The 22,765-nt window shown below is 34.5% G+C and overlaps 1 protein-coding gene and 1 long non-coding RNA gene across 15 annotated transcripts in view; one reads left to right on the forward strand and one right to left on the reverse strand.

Moving 5' to 3' along the window:
* Positions 1–22,765, forward strand: part of LOC106173386 (uncharacterized) — a 113,342-nt gene that overhangs the window by 69,277 nt on the left and 21,300 nt on the right. For 13 of the 14 annotated variants that reach the window (XM_086995259.1, XM_086995251.1, XM_086995258.1 and 10 more), the window contains one exon: positions 15,839–16,726. In XM_086995259.1, the coding sequence (XP_086851385.1) occupies positions 16,123–16,726 (604 nt within the window). In that variant the 5' untranslated portion in view covers positions 15,839–16,122. Of the gene's footprint in view, positions 1–8,637; positions 8,736–15,838; positions 16,727–22,765 lie in introns of those variants that run through there. The other variant, XM_086995261.1, reaches the window with a different exon arrangement.
* Positions 933–6,190, reverse strand: LOC147759829 (uncharacterized). The gene is made up of 3 exons (XR_015331018.1): positions 5,262–6,190; positions 2,210–2,361; positions 933–1,606 (listed from the first exon to the last, which is right to left on the reverse strand). It is a non-coding gene; the product is annotated as an uncharacterized LOC147759829 (long non-coding RNA).

The raw sequence follows: 22,765 nt of genomic DNA on the forward strand, positions 1-22,765 counted from the left end.
TTTTTATTGAACTTGATAGAACATTGTCTGCTTACTGAACATTTTAATTGTATGTTTTCATGTCAAAATCTATTATAGTTTCCTTTGAGGTAATGTTATTTAAGACAGCCCTTTTCATAATGATTTTATTCTGATTCTGAAACATTTTTTATCTTGAAAAGACTTTGAGGAAAATTATTCCCTGAAAAAATTACAATTCAGTATGGTTATGTTAACATTTTAGTTGGCCTTTTAAAGTGTTTATTGTAACAATTAATGAAAGTCATTGCTTTGATGAAAGAATTATTCTAAATTATGCTTGTTTTAGGTAGCTGCTCATGTTTTCAATTTAATGATGAAACCTTATGCCTTATCTGCAGAAACTGTCATCTTGCAAATAAATTCTATGGAGATATAAGGCCTTTGAAAAAAACTTCAGTGTAACTATTTGCTATGATAGTGTTCAAGGCTCTTTATTGTGTAATGATTCTTATATATAATGAAAGTTATCATTTTCATGTGATCTCATTCTTGCGAAGTGTTCCTTTCCAATTACTCCCTTGAGGATTTCTCAAAAATATCAATAATTCACATGCCTTTACAGCATGTTTATTGGGTCTTTTTGTTTTCAGTATTGTTGCTTTTCTCTTTTTCATTTCACAGAAAGATTCAAGCACCTAAGAACTTAACTTATTTGCTCTATGTCTTTATAACACAAGATTGGGGACTTGAATATGTATACATGATGAAGTCAGGTTAAGATGATACAAGAGATTCTCCCCAATAACCAAAGGTGTTTGTGATTATTTTTCCAGGGAAGAATGCAGTTTATGTTACCTGCATGTGCACTCTCAAGCCTTCTTTAAAAAGATAACATTTCAGTTAAACAATGCGAGAGCTCGATAGTGAAATTATTGATTCACATAGATAAAGAAAAGGGGTATTTGATCAGGGATGGAGTTAATTGGTGGAAATTTTTTCTAAAAATAAGCACTTCGGTATATTAGCGGTATATAGACAATAGGCAAAGCCCTGTTATAGATGTCGCTTGTTTCTCAGAATCATTTTATGTCTCTGCACCATTGATTTAATTCCATTTCTTTGAAAATGTCATTTTGCAATATATATATACATTTTACTTTTACGATAATGTAATAAATAATTATAATTCTAATGAATAAGTTTAAAACATTTTTATATTAAAGATAATTAAATATTTATTGTGACTAATGTGTTTTATGAACTGGTGAAAAGCCAGTACAGAAAATACTGATACAAGTATGCAATATACATGTAGAAGAAGAGGATACAAAGCTACAATATATAACATTAGACTACAATGCAACTATATAAAGTAGATAAAGTATATTTCACTTCACACATCATCATCATCTTCTTCAGTTTTGTTAGGTCTTCTGTCCTGAATAATCAGGGTTGGACCTTTTCCCACAAATGGTCCTCCTCCATTCTTGTCTTTTACTCGGGTCTGCATCCTTCAGCTTGGATCTGTCTTCTCTCTGCATTTACTCCCTCCCTCCAAGTCAACCTTCAGAGGCGGATACAGAAACATTTTCTGACAGCTTTCCAAATTATCTTTCTTGATCCAGCCTCCAATTTTGACAGACTTCTGGTGGAAAAAATAAGATGCATGTCAATATAAACTTAAAAATTATGACTGTCTTCCAGAAGACCCAGAAAATGGCCTCCATCCAACCCTGACCTTGACCCTCCTGGAAGCCTCCTTCCCTTCACCTCAGCTAATGAAAAAGTATAGCTTTGTTTGTCTAGACTTATTTCCAGGAATATGTCCCCTGATATCTGGGAATTAAACACTACCCCTATCACGTTTCTGATAGAATTTCAAGTTTAAGGGGTTTCAGAACTTCTTTTCTGTTTCGCTATGTGTTCTGGATTTGCAGCTGTCATTTCTCTGGAGAAGTCTGACTGTCACCAGATGAAATATTGGCTTGTAAATATCAGTTTTTTTTCTATAGCTACTGGTCTATTGGTATATCTTTTGGATAGAATTTTTATCTGCCTTTACCAGAAATTCCTCTATTTCCAATTGAAGAAAAAGCTGGAAAAGTTTCTTGTGAGGCTAAATATAGTAAATCTTTGTAATCTGTATCTCAATGCAGTTTTACTCTTTATCAGTATCCTGCCCCCCCCCCTCACACACACACACACACACACACACACACACACACACACACCCTGAAGATAAACTTACTCTCCATTATAACAACATATGGTGGAATTGTTTGTTTTTCTTAATTTCATTCCAGCATCCTTGAATGTATTACTGAAGATATGAGTTGGTCTTTATTGTCCACAATATGGCTGGATGGACTGTTTGCAACACTTAAGCAGATTGTTTTCGTCCTGAAAATGAAATTATCAACCAAATAACATTTTTGACAAATTTCTTTTCTGTAAACCAGGAAATTAACTGAAATTTCTGATTTTTTAAATTTATTTTTATTTTTATTTATTTTTTTTTTTTTTTTCAAGTTAAATGTCGTTTTCATAATTCTGATTTTCATGTTAGGAATAAACTCAATCTCTGCGCTGCACATGTCCTCAAAGCAAGGATTTGCTCATTCACTTGTGACAGACCTAAGTGGGTGACACCGTTAACATAGGTAATGACTGATTTCATACTCTTGCGAACTCAGAGGTAATGATGAAGTGAGGTGTGATAACTTTTAATTATCTTAAGATAAGTTTGCATGTCATGGAAATAATGACAAAAAGATTTTGCCCATTTGGAAATTAGTTTTCCTTTGGAACAAAAAATATTGGAACAAAAAGAAAAAAAATTTGGGGGGAGGGGGCGCAGAAATGATGGTAAAGAGGTGAATTTTTAGTTTCATTGCAACACATTGCTTGTTGGTGCTTGTGCTGTGAGATGGAACTTATGTCAGTATTAATAATGGTGAACATACTATAACACACCCCTAATTGTCATTTATAGAATTTGATCACTTTCTGTTGAAGGTACTGAAACATGAGTGAGTTACACAATTTTTCTCTTAATGCATTTTTGTTCTTTGAGAGTTTTTCACTTTTAAGGACTTCTCTCTCTTGTTCTTCACCTAACGTACCACTTCAAATTGTTCCACTTCAAATTGTACCAATAATGAAAATGTGTCACCACAACAAAATTCTGTTTTTATTGGTATACTTTCTGAAATAGAATTTGGCAAAATTTTTGAAAGGAACTTAAAAACATTAAATTTAGATGCTTTGGCCTTAATGAGTAAAGCATAACATAAAGGGCGTTTAAGTTATAGTTACATGATCCTGAAAATTTCTCAGAATGCACAGTAGATTAAAATGCTTCGGGGAAAAGTTTCACGGAACAACCCCTTTTTGTTATTTTCTTCTTGCCACCTATGCGATATCTTCACTTGATTTCACCCATTTCCAGCGACATAATCATTAATGCCTTAAGGTTGTCGCACGTTTTTGTTATAAAAAATGTCTACATGCAATCTCGAGTATGATAGTTACTTCAAACGTGCGAACTTTTATTCCTTTACAGCAAGCTTCAGCTTGAAGGTAAGAAAAATGACAAGATTTTGATGCTGCTGTGAAAGGTATCACTGTATGATTGCTTTATTTAAACTTCACATTGTCACACACTAATAATCAGCACATGAGTAAAATGTTTTGTACAAAGCATATAAAATCTGCATGTGTCTACTGTGCAGTCAATTCCTGGTGTACTAACCTCATCGTAATTAAACATCTTGTTTCTCAAGAACAAGTTGCAGCAGCAGATATGGTGACAGTGATGGTGGAAAATGATCTCATTTTGAGTTTACTCTATTCCACGTCCAACAGCAGGTTAGATACTTCCATTTTCACAAATATTTAATGCACAAAGGCAAACTTGGATTATATGGTAATTACAACTTAGTCACTATTATCTGAGGACAACTTATATGTTATAATGCAAAAGAGTTATGCAATTTGAAAGTTTGTCACATCTCCCAGTATTTTAGATGCATAACTTCAATATAAGTTGATCACAATTTTCCCTGTTGTTTCACCTAAGTGCCTATGGCTTAAAATATGCAAGATATTGGCAAAAAAACTACAACCTCATAAGTACAGAGGGCAAAGATTGTTGCTTATACATGTTAATCGTAATAATACATAGCTGTGAATAGAGAGATGAAATAACTAGTAACAAACATGAAAATTTAGATAACTCCACCACTGTTAGTTATCTTAATTAACTATCAAGTGTACACTCTCAGTCATGTTTTCATTACATCAGACACTTTCCATTATCGTAGGAGATGAGGTTCTCTCAATCTAACGCCTTCGCCTCTTTACCGTTGTACAGATAATTTACCATAGTTTCCTTTAGCTACAGAGCTAGATTTCACAAAGTTACTTGTAACCCTTGCGATTTTTATCAGATAACAAAATCGCGTATTATTATTTTGTCTTTTATAATTATTTATTAAAATGTTATTCAGGTTTAGAAGTAATGAAAATATTGGAAAGAGTTTTTTTCTCATTGCACATGAAAATCGATTTCCATGCTTATTATCGTAATCCGCCATTTTGTCTGATGTTATTTTGCGAATCATCTGCATCGACATGTTGAAGGCGCCTCGTAAGCTCAACATCTGTACGAAATTGTCTGGGAAGGGTGAAAAAATGGCTTTACGTTAATTCTAGAAAATAAATAATTGAGGGAAGGTTTTTGGATCACTGAAGATCACATTCCTTATGCTTGGCAGGCCACCTGCAGATCTCGATGGCGCCGCATACTTCAGTGCACAATCTCAAACATCGATCACGTATTAATGCAATGGAAAGTCCAATGTATTTACTTATTGCTACATGACTGCTTTTGAACGCCTTGCAATACGATCAAACCTTAGTTACTTCCCGCAATTCTTTTTAATTCGGCCGATGTTATGCGTAGTTAAACTTAGTACATAGAATGTTCCTTAATGTTTTTGTTCAAAATCTGCTAAACCTTGAAACCATTTAAAGAGAAACATTGTTCGAAAGACATTTAAAAAAAGATGGCGCCTCAGTGCAGTCATAGGTCAGGAACCCCTCTGCGGGTACATTATGGCTTATCTTTAAACAGCGGTATCATGTTTGTGTTTTCTTGATGAAGAGCACGGCTTGTGCCATTATAGGTGCCCAAGTTTATAGATAACAAGATTGCGAAAAGTTCACTTTTTCGCACTAAGGCAATGCAAATGCATAACTTTTGACCATTTGGTCAAATCATCGATCCTCATTAAAATTACCTGCCTTGGTATGGTAAAGACTTAAATCCTTCGCACAAAAGATCTCAACTTTTTCCAAAATGGTGTCACATCTGGTTGACCGAGCATTCTGTCCCAATTCTGATTTGAGTTTATTCAAGCAAGAGGTAATTTCTTTGCATGACCCGCCATTGCGTGAGGTTTATACATAGTTCAAAATGGCGGTTGTTTGCCCTGGCTTACTTGATTTCCTTAATGTCTCCTCTAAAATTGATTCCCTTTTTATGCTCTGGAAAATTTATTGTTCATTTGCTGAGTTCACAAGCGTATGCTGTAGAAATGTATGACTTTGTAGATAAACGATTCATCATTACATACGCTTGGTGTCCAAATGGACATCCTGCACATCGGTACATCTTTTTAGAAAATAAAGATGATGAGTTTTGTGTCTGAGAGGGCCTGAAAGCAGACCAATAAAACGTGGTAACTAAATCTTATGTAAGCCGTACACAAGCAGAGACCAGACATGTTACAACAGACACCTTGTTTGAAGCACTTCATACGATTAAGATGGCGTCGCACTTACTTGACCGCGAATCGTTAATTCATGACAAACAGTCTGGATTTTCTAGTGAAAACCTGGTGTTTTAACTTTATATTCTGAATGTTCAAGATTAAAACCGGCCCAAGAAACTAGGATTAATAATTCGTGACTAATTTTTTGCGTGTAAACAATGCGTTGGTTGATCTGCCTGGCGTCGCACTCACTTAACCGCGTAAAAAGGCGCTTTGAGTTTTGTGGTTCATTACGAAATTCTCCACATCCCTTTTCATCGTCTAAATTTTAAATTGTGATAAGAGATTAGCTGTGAGCGTTTTCATGATGCAATAGTAGAAGGACAGGGCGTTGCGTAAATTGTAATTTTAATGTCACCTGCAGTTTTAGCCTTTGGTAATGCTTATCAACTTAAATCCTATTAAAAGACATGACATAAGTTTGCTTTCTCATACCCTTACACTTAATTCAAGATGGCGTCTCACATGGTTGACCGCGCAATTTTGTTGCCGATCGCAAGTTGAAGGCTCTTTCACGCGAGCGTTAATGTATTTGCCCCAGTTCACGTGAATGAACAACAAGTTGGCAAATATGCTCCTTGTACGTTGTTTGAGCAAGCTTTAATAGAGCTTCCGCGCAGGCAGATTTAGAAATTCAATAACTCCATAATCAATGCACGTTGGGTTGAGTGCGTTCGTTGGCTTTGAGGTCAGGTCGTGTGATAAAATAGAAGTATCGCTGCATGGCGTATTGCCTTAACCTTATAAGTCTTTCTTTTTTCACATGACTTATAAAAGCTAAGATACATACATTGTTTTTAAAAGCAAGTACTGACTAGTATGTCTTCTGATAAGATGTAAAAAGACATCTCAAAAAATTGCAGAACAACACCTTTAAGCGAGGTTCAATCTTTTTTGAACTTCAGTGTTTTGAGTCAACCCAGCTATTCAGCAGTTATCTTGTGTTGTCTTTTGTTGATGTAATCCAACTTGCTGTAATACTCTTACACAAGAATTTTTTTCCTTTGAGGCGAGGTTATGCAAAAAAAAAACATAAACATTATTGCACTGGTGTGATCCTCCCTTTGGCAAAGATTTTCGTTTTTTGTGTTTGTTTTTAAAGATACTATCTGTATGCATTTTTGTACGCACTTTTTGGCAGTGCAGAGTTGTATTTGCGATAGATATTTATTGTTCTCTTCTTGCTGCATATCACTATCTTTACTCGGCTACAATTCTACATATAAGATTTAAATTAATTTTGGAAAACTTTATTTTCCTCAATCCAAAATGACGTATGTTTGACGCATTGCTTCAATAAAGCCGAGCCATTAACTTCACTTCAAGCATCTGTGAAGGAAGAAAAATCGTTTCGTGCCAATGATTTTTTAGCTTGACCTGGCACAGCAGGACTCATATTGTGTTACCTTCGAAATAACGCTTAACAGGCACAAGAACACAAGTGAACTTTTACGCTTTTCCCTGAAGATGATTTAAAATCTATGAAGCTCAAACTGACGAGCTTTTTAGGTTTTTTTTCTTTCTACGTAAACCTCAGATTTAAACTAATAAGCTGTAAAAGATCGAGTTATCATTTTTAATGTTTCAACAAGCGACTTTCTTTGAGAAATGAACAAAGGTGGCTTATGGCAGTGATTTAATTCGCAGTGAAACTGCTCTGATATAATCTTATGTCACTCTGTGACCTTTCTCTGCTTTTTGTTTTGCAGTTGCAAAATAAGTTAAGCCTCTGGCTAAAATTTTGTAAACCACGAAACAGGTTACCAACTATGGCGGCTTTGTACGGAGCCTGAGCGCTGGTCATTACCCATAATGCACCAGGATTTTATGTGTGGGCAGCGAAGCAGATGCAATCAGGGAAAGTATTGTCAAGCGCAAGTGCATGTTATTAATTCGTTTTGTAAGGGCAAGCTATAAATACAGTGGAGAACCAGGGTTACCATAGCAACCGTAAAGCATCCCGTCCATCATACTTGGTTGTGGGTAAATAACCTTGCGTGATGTGATCTAGCAAAAGAAAAAAAAATGAAATAAGCATACCCTGAGGCTATACAATCAAGTATGCAGGGTGTCATGTGTGTGCTGTTTACCCTTCGTGACCTTGGAATGTCCTCGTTAGAACGCATGTCCGTTCACGGACCCGTACTACATGACGTGTCAATGCATATTGATTTCCATTATGCACAACTTTCCGTTTGCACTTTGGATGGCTCCACAATTCTTCTCACCCTACTCCTTAAGGAATGAGTTTATGAATGAGAGCCTATTGAATAAAGTTTTGGATCAAGATTTGATGTTCTAATCTCCTCTTTGCCCACATGAAAACAGAAAACAATGGCTGTTTGTGAATGAAGCACTATCCAGTTCATAAAAATACATCAAGATTTTGTTTTAATCCTTTTTGTCCTTGTACTGTTGTAAGTGAGGCATTATCGAGTGAATGAAAGTGGATCAAGATGCTGTGTTCTTATCCATTTTTTTCTTGTTACATATCACAAAGCAGAAAACACTCGTTGACAAGCTCAGCCTCAGGTCAGGTCTTTGAGTTTAATTATCAACACAACCTTATTCAACTTAACTCGGCCCTTGTTCTCTTAGATGAATCTCGGCATCATCAGGGTGAAAAGAAACCTCTTTTTCTTCTTTTAAGGAAATATAAGCTGTTTTTTTTTTTTTTTTTTTTTTTACGTTGACTTCAGAGATATCTTCTGGCAACTTTAAAACTTTCAGAAAGGTGATTAATTTCAATTTATTAAAAATTGTGTTTTTGTTACTATTGCCTATAGTGAAGTTGGATGGGGTTGTGTTGGATGAAATTTTTGAAAAAAAAAACATTGACAGTCTTTTCAGATTTTGTGTCTGCTAACCTGTTGCTGACCTTGACCTTTGCAGTATTGACCTCTGACCTTTGAAGTGGTGACCATTGTGACCCTGACCTATGTAATGTTACTTTCTTTTACATTGACTTATGTTAAATAACAGCAACTAATATCAAGAATTTATTCTTTAGCAGCATCTCTTCCACTCCATCTTGTTAATCCTTGTATTTTCAATTAGAATGAATTCGCCAAGTTTTTTATCTGTAATCTACCCTGTATACCTAGTCTCAGAAAGCAGAAAATACAAGTTGACAGCCCCTGCCCCAGGCAGGACAGAGCTCAGAGTTAAATTAGCAGGTCTCTTTGCAGCTGCTAGCCCTGTTCTATGTTCTGTGTGTTGGGCATGGTGACAGCTGTTACCTAACATTATCTGAAAACTTTCATTGTCAATAAAAAATACATGGTACCAAAGACAAGGTGCCTTTTTTATTAAAAAGGCGTTTTTAGAAATGATAAAGGAAATTTGAAGGTGTCACACTCTCTTTAACAGGGACATGTATTTTTCTATAATTTTGGGGATTGTTTTCATTTGAACATAGTCAAAAAGCTTGCTACATTTTGAATAATCTGTTCAAAGGCAGGTATTTTTGTGGAGATTATTGGCTTTTTTCTGCATCAGTTAACATTTCCTCCATATTAGTCATGAATTGTCTTCCGTCCTTTTTTCTTTTTATTTTCAGAACACTTGATATATAACTAAGGGAGTCTCAAGTTTCAGATTTATAGAAATAGTTCCCCATGGGACAAGTAAGAAAGACACAACAATTAATCTTTTTCTGTAGAAAAAGAATTTCGTAATGTCAACAATGTGATATGTTGCATTTTGAACAACAGAGCCTCTGCAAAAATCTAGGCAACCCAATCCAAGCAGTTGCATGTTATCCCTATGGGGATATCACCTTGTAAGATGTGTATAACAATAGTACCAGAACACTTGGAACGGTTAAATACTGCAATTATTTATTTCTTACTTAATAGATACACAGTGTTCATCTTCAAGTACAGACTATAATGACAATAGCTTAAGGCCCTTTTTAAGTCGAGGGGTACAGTTTTTAAGTCATCTCAAATTAACTGGTCTTGCCATGTAGTTACTCTCCAGGTGTTTTTACTACCTTTAACAAACCCCAGTATACCAATTGAAATTTATCCATTTTAACAGGCAGTGTTGAGTACAGGAGCTCCGTGACTAGGTGACTCTTTCAGATAATAGTCAGGTAATAAAATCGTCAATCTCTATTGCTGGAGCAGTATGGAAAACTGTACCACTCGAATGTTAAAAATGGTCTTCTTATATATGCCAACATGGAACTGACCTCTTTAGAAGACATTTCCGGTGCATAGAATTTCCCCAGCATTGCTAAAAGGTTAGCTCCACCTCACACGGACATGTTTTCTAGTTTTCAGTATTGCTCTGACAGCCTCGTTGTTTGGCTCATTTTTTGGGGAATTCTCATTGTCTTACATTATGAAAAGCGAACACTTTTAACCAAGTCATCAGTTACATGAATTATTTGATATTCACTCTGCTGCATAATTGAATTTTTGAAAGGCCCAGGGGCTGTGATTGTATTACGGAAAAAGGATGCAACATTCTGAAGAGACAAACAAACAGATTAATTTAGAAAAATAAAAAGGAAGGATTTAGGATGACATTTCCCACAAAGTATCCCATTAAAGGTAAACTTTATTAATATTTTCTGCAGAAGAAAGATGTACACAGTGCTGGTGTTGGGATTTTTTTACTATCTTCAGACAAGATTTATCACCAACAGCCTAATCAACATTGTAAATGTAAATACCCAATTAACGAGTTAATTTGGTTTCAATTTATCAGTTTGGCCTTTTTTTTTTTTTTTTTTAGAATTTGACATTCCATCCCAGGCATTCTAAACTTAGAGATCTGCACTATTCTTGGTATCCATGACATTCAAATTATTTCTTACAATAAACTGAGCATTAATTTTTCCCCATTAAATCATAAGATGTATTTCCATCCTGAAACAGAAGATGGAACATTTTCCGCTAAAACTAGCAGACTGCCTCTTGCGCACACTTAATTCTCTAGGACTGGAGGCAGTGATCACACGCTAGAATCTAGCAGCAATCTGCGTGTTGCTTGCACATGGGTAAAAATCTCACCGATGATTGCACCTACAATGATCAACATGATCAGCTTCTGATTCAAACTCTGCCATTGTGAAATTAATGAATATTTCAGATCAAGCATTTGGATTCCACTGTTAGGTTTTCCTTTAAAAAAACCTTCAGAGCCTGTCATCATTAACATGTTTGTAGTGTCATTTTCTTAGTGAAGAGAAGTGCTTGTAAACCCAGTGTTTTTTTTTTTTTTTTTTTTTTTTTATTTAATAGCTGCCATCTGTTAAATTAGATGTTTGCATGGTTGGCCAATACACCACAGTCATTCACAGTGGTATGACAAGTAATTTCCTTTTTTATTTTTTGATATTTTCTCTTTTGTATTTAGGATAGTGAAAGTTCCCAACATGAAAGTTCCCAACATCATTGTATGAAAGGTAAAAACAGGTGAACACTGTCTTTAGCAAATGAAGAGTTTGCAGCTAGGATTTGTCAAGAAGCCTAAAATTTTGCTATAGTTGCTGCCAACACATCACATTGTTTGAGCATGATTTCATGTTTTGAAATATTTTAACATTAAATTTTAGCATGATATTAAGAAAGTAAATAATTGGTGCCCACCATTGCCTATGACACCTTTTTTTTTTTTTTTTTTTTTGTGGAACAACAATGTAATAAAGTTTTCAAACTACTTTAATTGTCTTAAAAAAAACATTGCCCTACTTTGATCCAGCTCATGACTTGTAGGTAAGCTAGGAAAATTTGATAACTGAGAGAGTGTTTTCTTGCAGTATTGCACTGTTAAGACTGTTCTGGCCCTCCCCGGTAGCTGTCCATAGATTATGTCATTGATTTCCAATGCTGGGAAGGCCCCCTGTCCACCATAGACCTCTACTGCCAAGTAGTGCAGGAATATAGAAAGTGAACTTATTATTTTGATTTATGGCTGTACTGTACTGTACTGTACTGTCAGAATTTTTGTTCCAAAATATGCATTTTGTGCTTTTCATCATCAACATTGTTTTAGATTTATTTCCTTTTATTTTTTATTTTTATGTATCATGTAACTATTTGTCATTTTTTAACCAGGTAGTTTTTTGTTTCCATGTCAGTAATTTTATTTTGGTTATTTTTCAATTAAAAAAAAAGCTCTTAGCAGAGTAATTTTTTAGGCTCCTATGCCCTCTGAGACAATATGTGAACCATGTTATTGATAAAAACAAGAATCAGTTACCGTGGTAATGGAGGGTGATGTGCAATCGGAGGACAGGTTGGCCTGATTGCATGACGCTGAATAGAAATTTCAACATATGTCCTTGGTACCTTGATTGAAAATATCAGAAGGATAAGATTACCCTTTGTTTAGGGAGGATAGCATTCATGGAACATAAAAGCCCATAACACCTAGTTAAATGGAGCATGTTATTGCCATACAATATCTTCAGGAGCTTCTTGAGAAAAGTTGCAAGCTTTGACCCCTGGTGAAAAAACTGTAGCATGCAAGTACCCAAAAATAATGAAAAACATATCACATCTCAAATATGTTATTGAGAGCAAACCAACCTTGGTCAAAGTGGTGTTATTTTCTTACTTGTTTTTTTATGCTTGGGTATGAAATGGCTTTTTTCTTGGAAAATTTTGAAAAAATTCTTGAAGAAAATATCATAAAATTGTTTAACATTTTGTTAATAAGTTCATAATGGACAGAATGATGACAATTTCACAAAATTTGTATGTCAAAAAGTACAGTCCATTTTGCAAATGTTTCTAAACAATATGTTTAAACCTGTGTATGTACAGTACAAGTTGTTGAGAAAATTCAGATCTGCATCAAAGAAACATTGATTTGATAATGAATCATTTTTACATAGAAGTTTAAAACATTTAAAAGACAAAATCACTACGAGTCATTTGAGATAAGTTTGCCACTTGAAAGATGTGAAAAATTCTGCGGAATATTCATAAAACTGGCATTCACTCCTCCACAGATTCGATAACAAAAAAGGTTTCGCAGTTGACGATTAATCGGTAAATGCTAAAAGGGAAGTAAAAGCTCTTAGTCCCATACAGTGTATGCTTATAACATTTTGTTTTGAAAAATGCCCAAAGGATGGTAGTGAAAGGAGTAGTGTAGTACCTGGAGTCCTGTGAATGAGAAAGCAATAGCCTGTCAGCGCACACAGATTGATTTATTTGACAACCGACCTTAAGGACATGCTAGGATTAATTTATATAGTACTTGCTTGTTTACATAAGATTAGCCTATCTTGCGCCATGCTTTCCAGTGGAAATGTTCCGCTTCTTTTTCTGATGGTGTAACTTTATACCTTGTTGTTGGTGTGAGAGAATTGATATGTTCGTGCACACACAGAGGTCAGGGGAGATCGCGTTTTTCTTCATCCAGTGATTTTCTTTTCAGAAGATGAAAACTGGGCCTTTTTTTCTTCTCTTCTGGTGAAGTTCTTTTGGGGCAAAACAGCTTGTTTTGAGCTGTTTTGTAAGCAGTTCCTTGCCAAAAGTTGATTTTAACATACAGGTTGTGGGGCCTTCTTTCTATTTTAATTAAAGGTATCCTATCCAGGATTTACCCACTAAATCTAATCTTCTTATAGACAAAAACATGTTTTATGACATTTCTAATTAGATTATTTACTTTAAAATGACCTCTCAGAAGGAAATATTAACAGTTTATCACAGGAGTTTTATCATTTTTAAGGTGTGAATTGGAGAAAGTTACATTGCAGTATGTGTAGACATAGAAGAAGTGTAAGTGCTTATGTTGCAAAACAGCATGTAAACTATGTTGTAAGCAGTTGTAGTACATTATCACATACCAATAAGTTTGTTTATATTATCACTGGATATAAAAAAGAGCTGTACAGAAAGAGATACAATAAAAGTCACTTTATAAGCATCAGGGTTCCACTGAATAGTGTTTATATTTTAACAGATATTCTTTACTTACAGAAAGTTGGAAGGAACATGGATTTTGATGCTTTCCACTGGTCATTCTACTGCTTTCTTATATTTTAATGGACATGATTATTATTATTTGAGTTGTTTATTCATGCATAAAACAGGGATGCTGCTGTTTATCAAAAATGTGAGAATTTGGATCCAGTGTTTAAGGACATGTTCATTCTTTCAAACAAGGTTGTTGGTCATTGTAATCTATCAGTGATAAACAAACAACTCTCATAGAGTTAATTTCTGTACAATTATTCCGCTCTTTCCCTCATCTTATATAGAATTATGCAAAAGTGTGTTCCTTTTTGTGGACAATCCTACAGAAAACATTTTCCAGAAAAAAAGGAACAGGTGAATCACAGTTTGTTGCAGAAAAATGCAGTATATGCCACTCTTTTGGAAAAAAACTACTCATAAAACCAAGAAACGCAGGACAGCTATTTTAGTTGTTTGTTTCCAGTTAGACATGTCAACCCTGCATTATGTTTAATTCAACCAAAAAAAATATTTACACATGAATTACAGCAGATTAGAACCATGATCGGGTTAAATCTCTTAGAAGAGGATTCAAGTTTCATGTAATATGTTTGGTTTCCAGAGACAGAAATGCTCTGGAAGAAGACAAGAGAAAAAAAAAAGATGAAAGTTTTGTAATGGCATTGTCTAGCCTTGGCCTCTGCATTTTGTGTCTTAAGGGAAATTTGTTTGTTTTTTATCCGAATCATACCAAAAGTTTTGAGTGAATTGCAAAAAAGTGATAATACCTCTATGAGAGAATTATGTCATTCTACTATTCATAGTTTCTTTGTTTATCATCTCTCTTGTATCACCTACCCTATTTCTGTTATTGACAAAGAAAAATAAGCTATATATTTTTAAAAAATAGTTCTATTCAACCTGATTTCATGGTCAATGATTTGTTTTCACTGACTTCAAAAAAATTTTAGAATTTTAACAAAATTTAATTTCAAAATGTTCTTTTTAAGGATTACAATATAGCTGTTCTTACTTGCTTCACTGACTGGGGTGTGACTTTAATTTCTTCACAGTTTTACTTCAAAGAATAAAAATCATATTTCTTAAAATAACTGTAACGATAAATGAGATAAAATTCCATTGACCTGTTTACTTATTTACTACCAGTGAAAATTAACCTTTGAATCAGCAATGCCCATGCAAAACTACTGTTCCATTCGGAGAATTCCTGCAGCACTTGCCAATACCCAATCCGATGCAGCAACCTAGTCACATGTTATATTAGTCATAATTTGATAAAATTAGGCATGCATTAATCACCATCTGCAACCAGTGATGCGAGCACTTATCTCCCTTGGTCCTCTAGGGTCAGCTACTTTCTAGCTTCCAAACAATTTTTTTCTACCTTCAATTCCTGTCCATATCACATAGTTATGAGAACATAACCCTAGCAGCATATGAAAAACCACCAATGCAAAACAACAAAAACAGTTGGTCAGATTCTAAGCAATGTTTTTTGTTCTTGGCTTTCATCCAATGCGCTGGATGACAACAAAGGGGGAGACTGGCAGCCAATGCCAATGTGAAATCAAATGCTGTTGGTCAGAAAACACTGTTTGCTTACCTGTGTTATTTTTTTTTCAAAAACCCTGGTTCTGTTTGGTTGAGCCTAAAAAGGGTAGGCATCCAAGAGTGAGTGACTGACGCAGGTAAACATATGGGATTGGATGGGGTCAGTCCAGCCCACTTTTTTGCCCTTGGTTTATGCTCCAATGGGAGTAATGAATGGGTGATGCCAGGAGCTGAAATGTTTACGAGGGGCGACCACACGTGAACGAGTTCTTCGTCGTGCGGAGGATGCCAGGGAATCATTCTTGTTGCAGTGATTTGCTAAGGCTACAGCTTCCAGGCCTCTTACACAGCAAAACTGACGATGATGAGAAATGATGAATGTTTTTCTAACTGCTTATTCAAAACACTGAAGCTAAACAAAAATAGATGATGATGAGAGATGAAGAAAAATATTCTGTCTTTGCCTCTAGATCACTCTAGGCTTAGAAAAAAAAAACAAATGTGATAATCTGAAATGATGGAAGTTTTCTCTTTTTCTTATTACTTCAGGTGAGTTAACAATCACAAGGAGCTGTAAGTTGATTGGACCTGGGCATATTCAATATACGACCTACAACCTTCGACCTTCTACGGCACCGCTCCTCGGCAGTCACCTTTGATCAACGGTGCAAGTACGCTTGGCTAATATTGATGCCAGGGGAAATTGCATACGACTGAATGCACGGATATTTAGTATGGGTGACCGCGCCTGCTGCATCCACAGCGCTGCATGAATAAGACACATTGTTCCTTCGTACTGAGCCGTGGGTAGGGCCACTCGCAGTGCAGAGAAGATGGCAGATAACGCCGCTGTAGTGGCGTCGAGGATAAAGGATGAGACGGATGATTCTGCTTATGGGGAGAGGCCGAGTTCAGAGAAAAATTCATCTAGTGTGACAGATCATAATGGCGGAGTGGAGCAGTGCGATAGTACTTCTAGTTCGCTGAGCACGCATTCAAAATCTGCGTCAGCGGAGGTTAAGGGATTAGATGCAGCGCAGATGGCGGAGCAGTCAAACATTCCGCCATCAAAGGCTGGAGCGGCTGCGAGTTTTCTCTACGGTATGATGCCGTACCACGCTAACCAGTCAGCAACGAATATGATCAACCCGATGTTGGTGATTCCCCAGCCGTACATGCTGTCAGGAAGAATGCCTTTTCCTGAAATGCGCGAAGACGGATCGAAAGCGTTGGACCTGTCACGAAACTCACGCCCAACAAGTAGGGAAAGCAGCGAAGCTACCATGGAGATCCCTTACCCTGCGGAAGAGCGAAGGAAGTGGCAGCAAATGCGCGATCGCAGCTCTTCCAGCGAGATGCAGGACAACGCGGTGCTCATAGAGTCAGATGATGACATGAGTCAGGATGACCCATTACGGAAAAGATCTCGTCATTCAGGTAGGCTTATTTATCTCTGTCTGATGATGTTATCTTGTCATACTAAATACCATCACGTAACACTCTCAATACAACTACACACGATTTTTCATTCAGGCCAAATTTGTTTTAAATGCTTTTTATCAGCTCTTTGATTGAACGCCATTTTGCAAGCCACAAATATTTACCCTCTGTTTTAATGTTGAGATATTATACTTGTTTAAAAAAGGGCTTAGTCTTAAGAGATTGACTGTGAAAAATCTCCTTTTTATTTATGTTTAAAATATTGTATAAACAGACCTTTTAGATATTAAGTTTGTTTGTGTTCATTTCCAGTTTAAAAAAAGGAAAAAGTCAACTTGGAAATTAGAAACAAAAAAATGCAGCTTTTTCTTTGATTTATGTGATCAATTTCTAAAAATAGTATAGAAATTTAACAGAACAGTAAGGGTATGTTTCAGGTACAGAAACAGTAACTCTTTCAAAAAATGTAAATTGAGCCAAGTTTATACCAAAGTACAGTCTCTGTTTCTTTGTCCTTGGGTTAAAACATATAGACAGAGCACTTTTTTATGAATTCATAGATAGTATAAGGAAAAAACAAGGTTTGCATTGTTGAATTGATTGATTCTGAAATGAATCTCGCATTGCCTTACGCAATTTTCACTTCTCAGCGGAAAAGATAACATTATAGCGGGAAGATTAGGATTAAATGGGCTTTAAAAAGTTATGTCAATACACAGATTTAACATTAGATAACCCAGGATTATAAAAAAACAGCATTCCTTTTTTACTGTGGTTTTTGTGTCGGCCTTAAGAAGGCAGTCAGATTGTATTCATCTGGCATCTTTTGAGATATAATCTAAGGCGCTTATCCGAGCTCCTGTCCTATAGTTCTTTTTTTTTCTCATGAAATTTCACCAGATAATGTTTATGGGTCAATTTTTATCCCTCTTAAATTTTCAATTGACTGCATTAACTCTGTGCATTTTTCACAAATTACCAAGCAACCATTTAAAAACAGCGGCAGCCATTTTGAACCCACAGCTCCATGGGAAATTTATGGCAAGTTAACGCCCTAGAAGACCGCTCTTGCCGTTCCTGGGGCTATAGCATGTGACCTCTTCCTTCGCAAACAACTCGTCCTTTCTTCCAAATAGGTTAGCGTTATGCACACCTGGGTCTCATGTATTGACATGTCCATAGTCAGCTTAGCTCGGCTCGACCTTGCGTGCAGACTTCAAATGTGCTTGCCTTTCATTCGTCCAAGTGGCGCCATTTTTTTTCACGCCCTTATGATTTTAAGTGATTTAAATAAATGGATTCCACATGTTTTCGCCCCCGTGTGCTGACATTTCACATGCATGCATGCTTAACATACCGCGATGATTCGAGATTTTGAGGTGAAATGCATTTTTTAAGTAAGTTTTTTTTATGGACTTTTGATAGACTGTGCATCTTAATAACATATACGTTTTCGCATTTTTGCATGATGCACTTTTGTTGCTTCGTGGTTTGATTTTTTATTACTACATCAAGTTTTTAACAGATTTCCCCTAAAACTGATTTTCGCCCTAAGCTGGATTAAATGTTTTATGGTATCGATTATTATATGTGTACGATTGCAATTTTTTATTATCTTGGGTGAGCTGAGAGAAGCGAGAGCTGAGTCTTGTGGTTATTTTTCTGCACTTATTAAGTCTAGACAGGCAAGATGGTATTACGATAATGATGTATTACACAACAAAATGGATTTTTTTAAATTTAGCTTTAAGCTTTCAAATTATGAGTTTGAAAATAGAGAAGATTTATTTAAATTAGGGTAATCTAATGTGTACTTTTGAGTAACAGATGTGGATTTCAGGTGTTGAAAGTCCAGTCCTATCCTCGCTTGTGGGTTGTTTGTTAAAAGAAAAAAAATTGATCGCTGTGTGTCGCATTACGATAACTGCAGGAAAGAAAGCTCAATTGTTATGCGGAGCATCTGCGCTTTACCATACAGTGCCTTAGGTTTGACCTTTAGGAGTTGTTCATGCAATCGTCGCGTGATCAGTAGGCGCGCAATGTCGCGCCTGCGCAATTTTAATGCTTGAAGTAATGCGGCTGTATATGGAAGTGTATTTGTGCTTTCTTTTTTTCAGTTGGTCAAAAGTTTATCTTTCTTATTTGAAATTTATTTCAGAATGAGACTTTGATGCGAAATGAGCTTTTTGCAGTCATATCGCACGTTTAGACGAAATATCTGAAATCCTTCGTTTTTTGTTAATATTCACGATGGTTCTGTGAATCGATTGCAGTGACATTGAAATTTTTTAATGTGATTTTTTCCACAAACAGTTATATTTTTGAAAGGGTACTGAACATCCCAATTTTTAGTTACATTTTATGATAGTGGGTGTTTTTTCTTTTTTTCAGTAAAACGTGAGAAATATAGTTTTACGTAATAGCATGCATTTTGTATATTCGATATGTTTGTTCGTTTGAAAAGGCACGAGGTAATAACAGATTGATTGCTGTCATTTATTTTCAAAAAAAAAAAAACCAGCACTGAAATTTGAGATTTAGCATTCTGTGAATTTCAGTCGTCTTTTTCCCTGAACTTGTCATTTAATTGTTCTGTAAGTTCCGTCTTTTGTCATTTTGTAAATTTAGAATTCTAAAAAGGCACAGATTATATACAGTCGTGTATTTAGAAGAAAGTGAGCATGAAATATGAACATAAGTATCCTGTTAATTTCATTTTGCTTTATTTTCCCCATCAATAAGTCACTTAAATGATTACGTCTTCCTTTTTCATTTAGAATAATACATATATGATACCTCTTCTTTTCTACACAAAGATTGCTATTCGTATGTCAGCCAAACTTTTTGTCCTTTTTCTTTTTTCTTGACGTATTTTCTTCTGATCTCCCTCCACATTCTTCTAACCAAATAAAATGAAAATCTTGCACATATCAAAAAGATATCCTTGGCCATTTTGACAAATCCAAGATGGCTGACATTGTGGGATATAGCAGTAGGTATGGCTATATATAGTTATACATGTACCCTTTTACTCAATAAAACTATACTTTAGCTTATGCCATTCTTTGAGCAAAACCAAGCTTGATAAAACCCTGTGTTAGTGTTAAATGTTCAGAGTCACAAATATAAAGCTTATCTGGCCCTTACTCAGCTTAGTATAGACATCAGTCTGAATAGTTTTCTCATCTTTGTGATTTTTTTTTATTAAAACATTTATATATTTTTTATCACTCTGAGTAAGATTCTTTGTCAGTGTAATAAAAGTATAAAATGTATTTAAAAAAAAAAGAAATTGTTTTGGCAAAAAAAAAAAAAAGAAAAGATGTTAACAAGGTGATATGTTGTGGGTTTAAACTTACAACAAATGGCATATTTATGATAAGCGGTTTTTCAAAAATGCCTCCCAACGTAAAATGGAGCATCTGCCAGGGTTGATTGTTTATTCCCACCAAGATAATTTTATTTGCATGTGTATTTAAATTTACTTTAAATAATTAAATGAATGAAATATTAATTCATTTTAAATAATTTACAAACTAGAAAACAATGGGTGATTATTTTAAAGGCTGTTTATTTATATGTTGGTAGGATGTTTAAAAAGTGTAAGGATAATTAGAAATTGAATAAAATTTGATAAAAAATTTAAAAAAAAAACATATATACCTGAAATCGAAATTGTTTTAATGAATTCATTTATATATGTAGAAAATGTACATATGTTTCCTCATGAATAGTAATTAGGCATTAGATCTTCTGACATAGGTAGTAATTAGCTGCAACTTTTTAATTATTTTGTTCACTGCTGTTTATTCAAAATATGGTGCTTATAAATTGATAAGAAATGTTTTTAGTGAAAAAAATTAATTGTAACTTAGAAAGTAAATTTTAAATTCTGAAAATGTAATAATGGCAGAATTTAAAAAAGGAGTGAAAATAAATTAATAAAGGGATTATAAAATGTCCATTACAAGGAAACATTATTTTAAATGTTATTTCTATAACATCAACTGCAGGTGTCTTAATGATGCTTAATTTATTTCAAACTAAGAAAGATTTCGCTATAAAAGATCTGAAATAAGACACGTGAAATTAGAATGAGTGCTTCAGAGTCCCCTTATTATTGTTTTAAATTTTTTTAAAATTGAAATTATCACCTCTGATTAAAGATAGTTATTATGTCTAACCTTCTCTCAGAATGTATAATTATAAATAATTTAGGCCAAATAATTAAATAAAATAAATAAAGTTTGGTCATGAAAAATTTTAATGCTTAATGATTGTCATTGTTTTCCTCTTTAAAGAAATACATTCTATAATATTTTATTTTATTTGCTTAGGATGTTTTTTATATCATTAGATAAAAAAAAAACTCCTACAAAATGAAATAATTGCATTAAAATTATTTATGACTCAGTGTAATGTTTTTAAAGTTGATATTGTGTTGGTCAGAAAACAACTTGGGCGAGGTCAAGTTTTCGGACAGTTCAAAGGGCCCCGTTCAAATCTGTGCTTTATCTGAAACTGAGAGGTTCTTGCACCTGCCGTATTCTTGTGATTTTATTTTATTTGCAAGGTCAAGCTACGACATACTTTGTTAGAAAGTAAACTCTGTGTGAAAAACACACAATTAAACGATAACAATAATATTTTTCTAGATCAACAACATTTCTTTCACACTGCCATGTGACTAGTGGGCGTTCAAATAAAACTCACCTGTAAGTTTTATTTAAACCAAATTTTTCTGAAAGCAGTAACAAAATTAGGAAAGTACTTTAACAATGTTTGGTTTTGATTTTTTTTTTCTTTCAATCTTCTTTTCTTTGAATCAGTGTTAAGCATTTTCCAGAAGCAAATATGTTTTCAGTATACAATGACCACAAGGAAGACCTAAACACATATTCAGTTTAAATCAAATTGATATTAAACTGTACCAGTCAAAGATTAATTCTCCAAAACAAAATCAATTTTGTTTTTAAAGAGGTGATCTTAGTTAAAATAACATGTATTAAAGCGTTACTTATTTTTTGATTTTGTAAAGTTAGAGGAAATATTTATTGATTGCTAATATGGGTATTATAGTAAGGGAAAGACAAAATGAAAGAATCATACAGTATTAGAATGGTTTTTATTGCATATATATATATATATATAAAGTTTAATCATATATATACATCAACAGCTTCTCAAATAAATTTTGAGTTTATTCACATCCAACTTGCAGAGGATATATAACCAAGTTTCTTTTTGCGAAAACTGGAGGTATTTTTCATATCTGATGTTTATGGATTAACGTGGAATTCTTCTGGGCAAGGAGGTCACAACGCATGCGTCTTGATGTCAGCTCGGTTGCATTGCGGTTTGAGAAATAATAAAAAAACTGCACCGACTTGATCAGTCACTCGGTTCATCTGCCATGCCATTCTGCTTCGAGCACCCAGTATCTTTTATTTCTTGATTTAATACCAAACTAACTCGGTACCAGAGGGGAAAATTTCAGCCAGCCGTATAAAATAAGATAAGGATCAGGGAAAAATTGCTTTTTTCACTTTTTACGCTCTATTGACATCAATTTCAAATTATAATTACATCCTTTGAGGTGACTACTTTATTCCTCATTAGTTGTATCCTTATTTTTTCTTTAAATTTCAACACCTTACTTCAGTAAAATTTATTATGAATAGAAAAAAAACTTTTAAACTTTTCGTACACTATTAACTTTGATCCTTAGCGTAATCTGAAGTCTCAAATCTGGGAAGTAATATTATTAGATATGTAGTATAAAGAACTTAAAGGAAAGAGCTAGCAGTGAAAGTATTTTATTTTTGTTAAGATTGAACCTTTTAGGAGGGGTGTTTTGCATTTGGCCATTATTTTCTTGGTAAATGATTATATGAAAATGTAAGAGCTAGGGAAAATATAAATTGTGGACAATTTGTTGCTTTTATTGATTTGCCCTAAATTGCAATGTGTAATGTTTGCCAGATAAAAAAGTATTGTTTTACAGTGTTAAAAGGCACCAGCAACGTGATAGTAATT

This window comes from Lingula anatina, chromosome 9 (assembly GCF_051362555.1).
Source record: "Lingula anatina isolate TDL-2025a chromosome 9, LinAna3.0, whole genome shotgun sequence".
NCBI lineage: Eukaryota > Metazoa > Brachiopoda > Lingulata > Lingulida > Lingulidae > Lingula > Lingula anatina.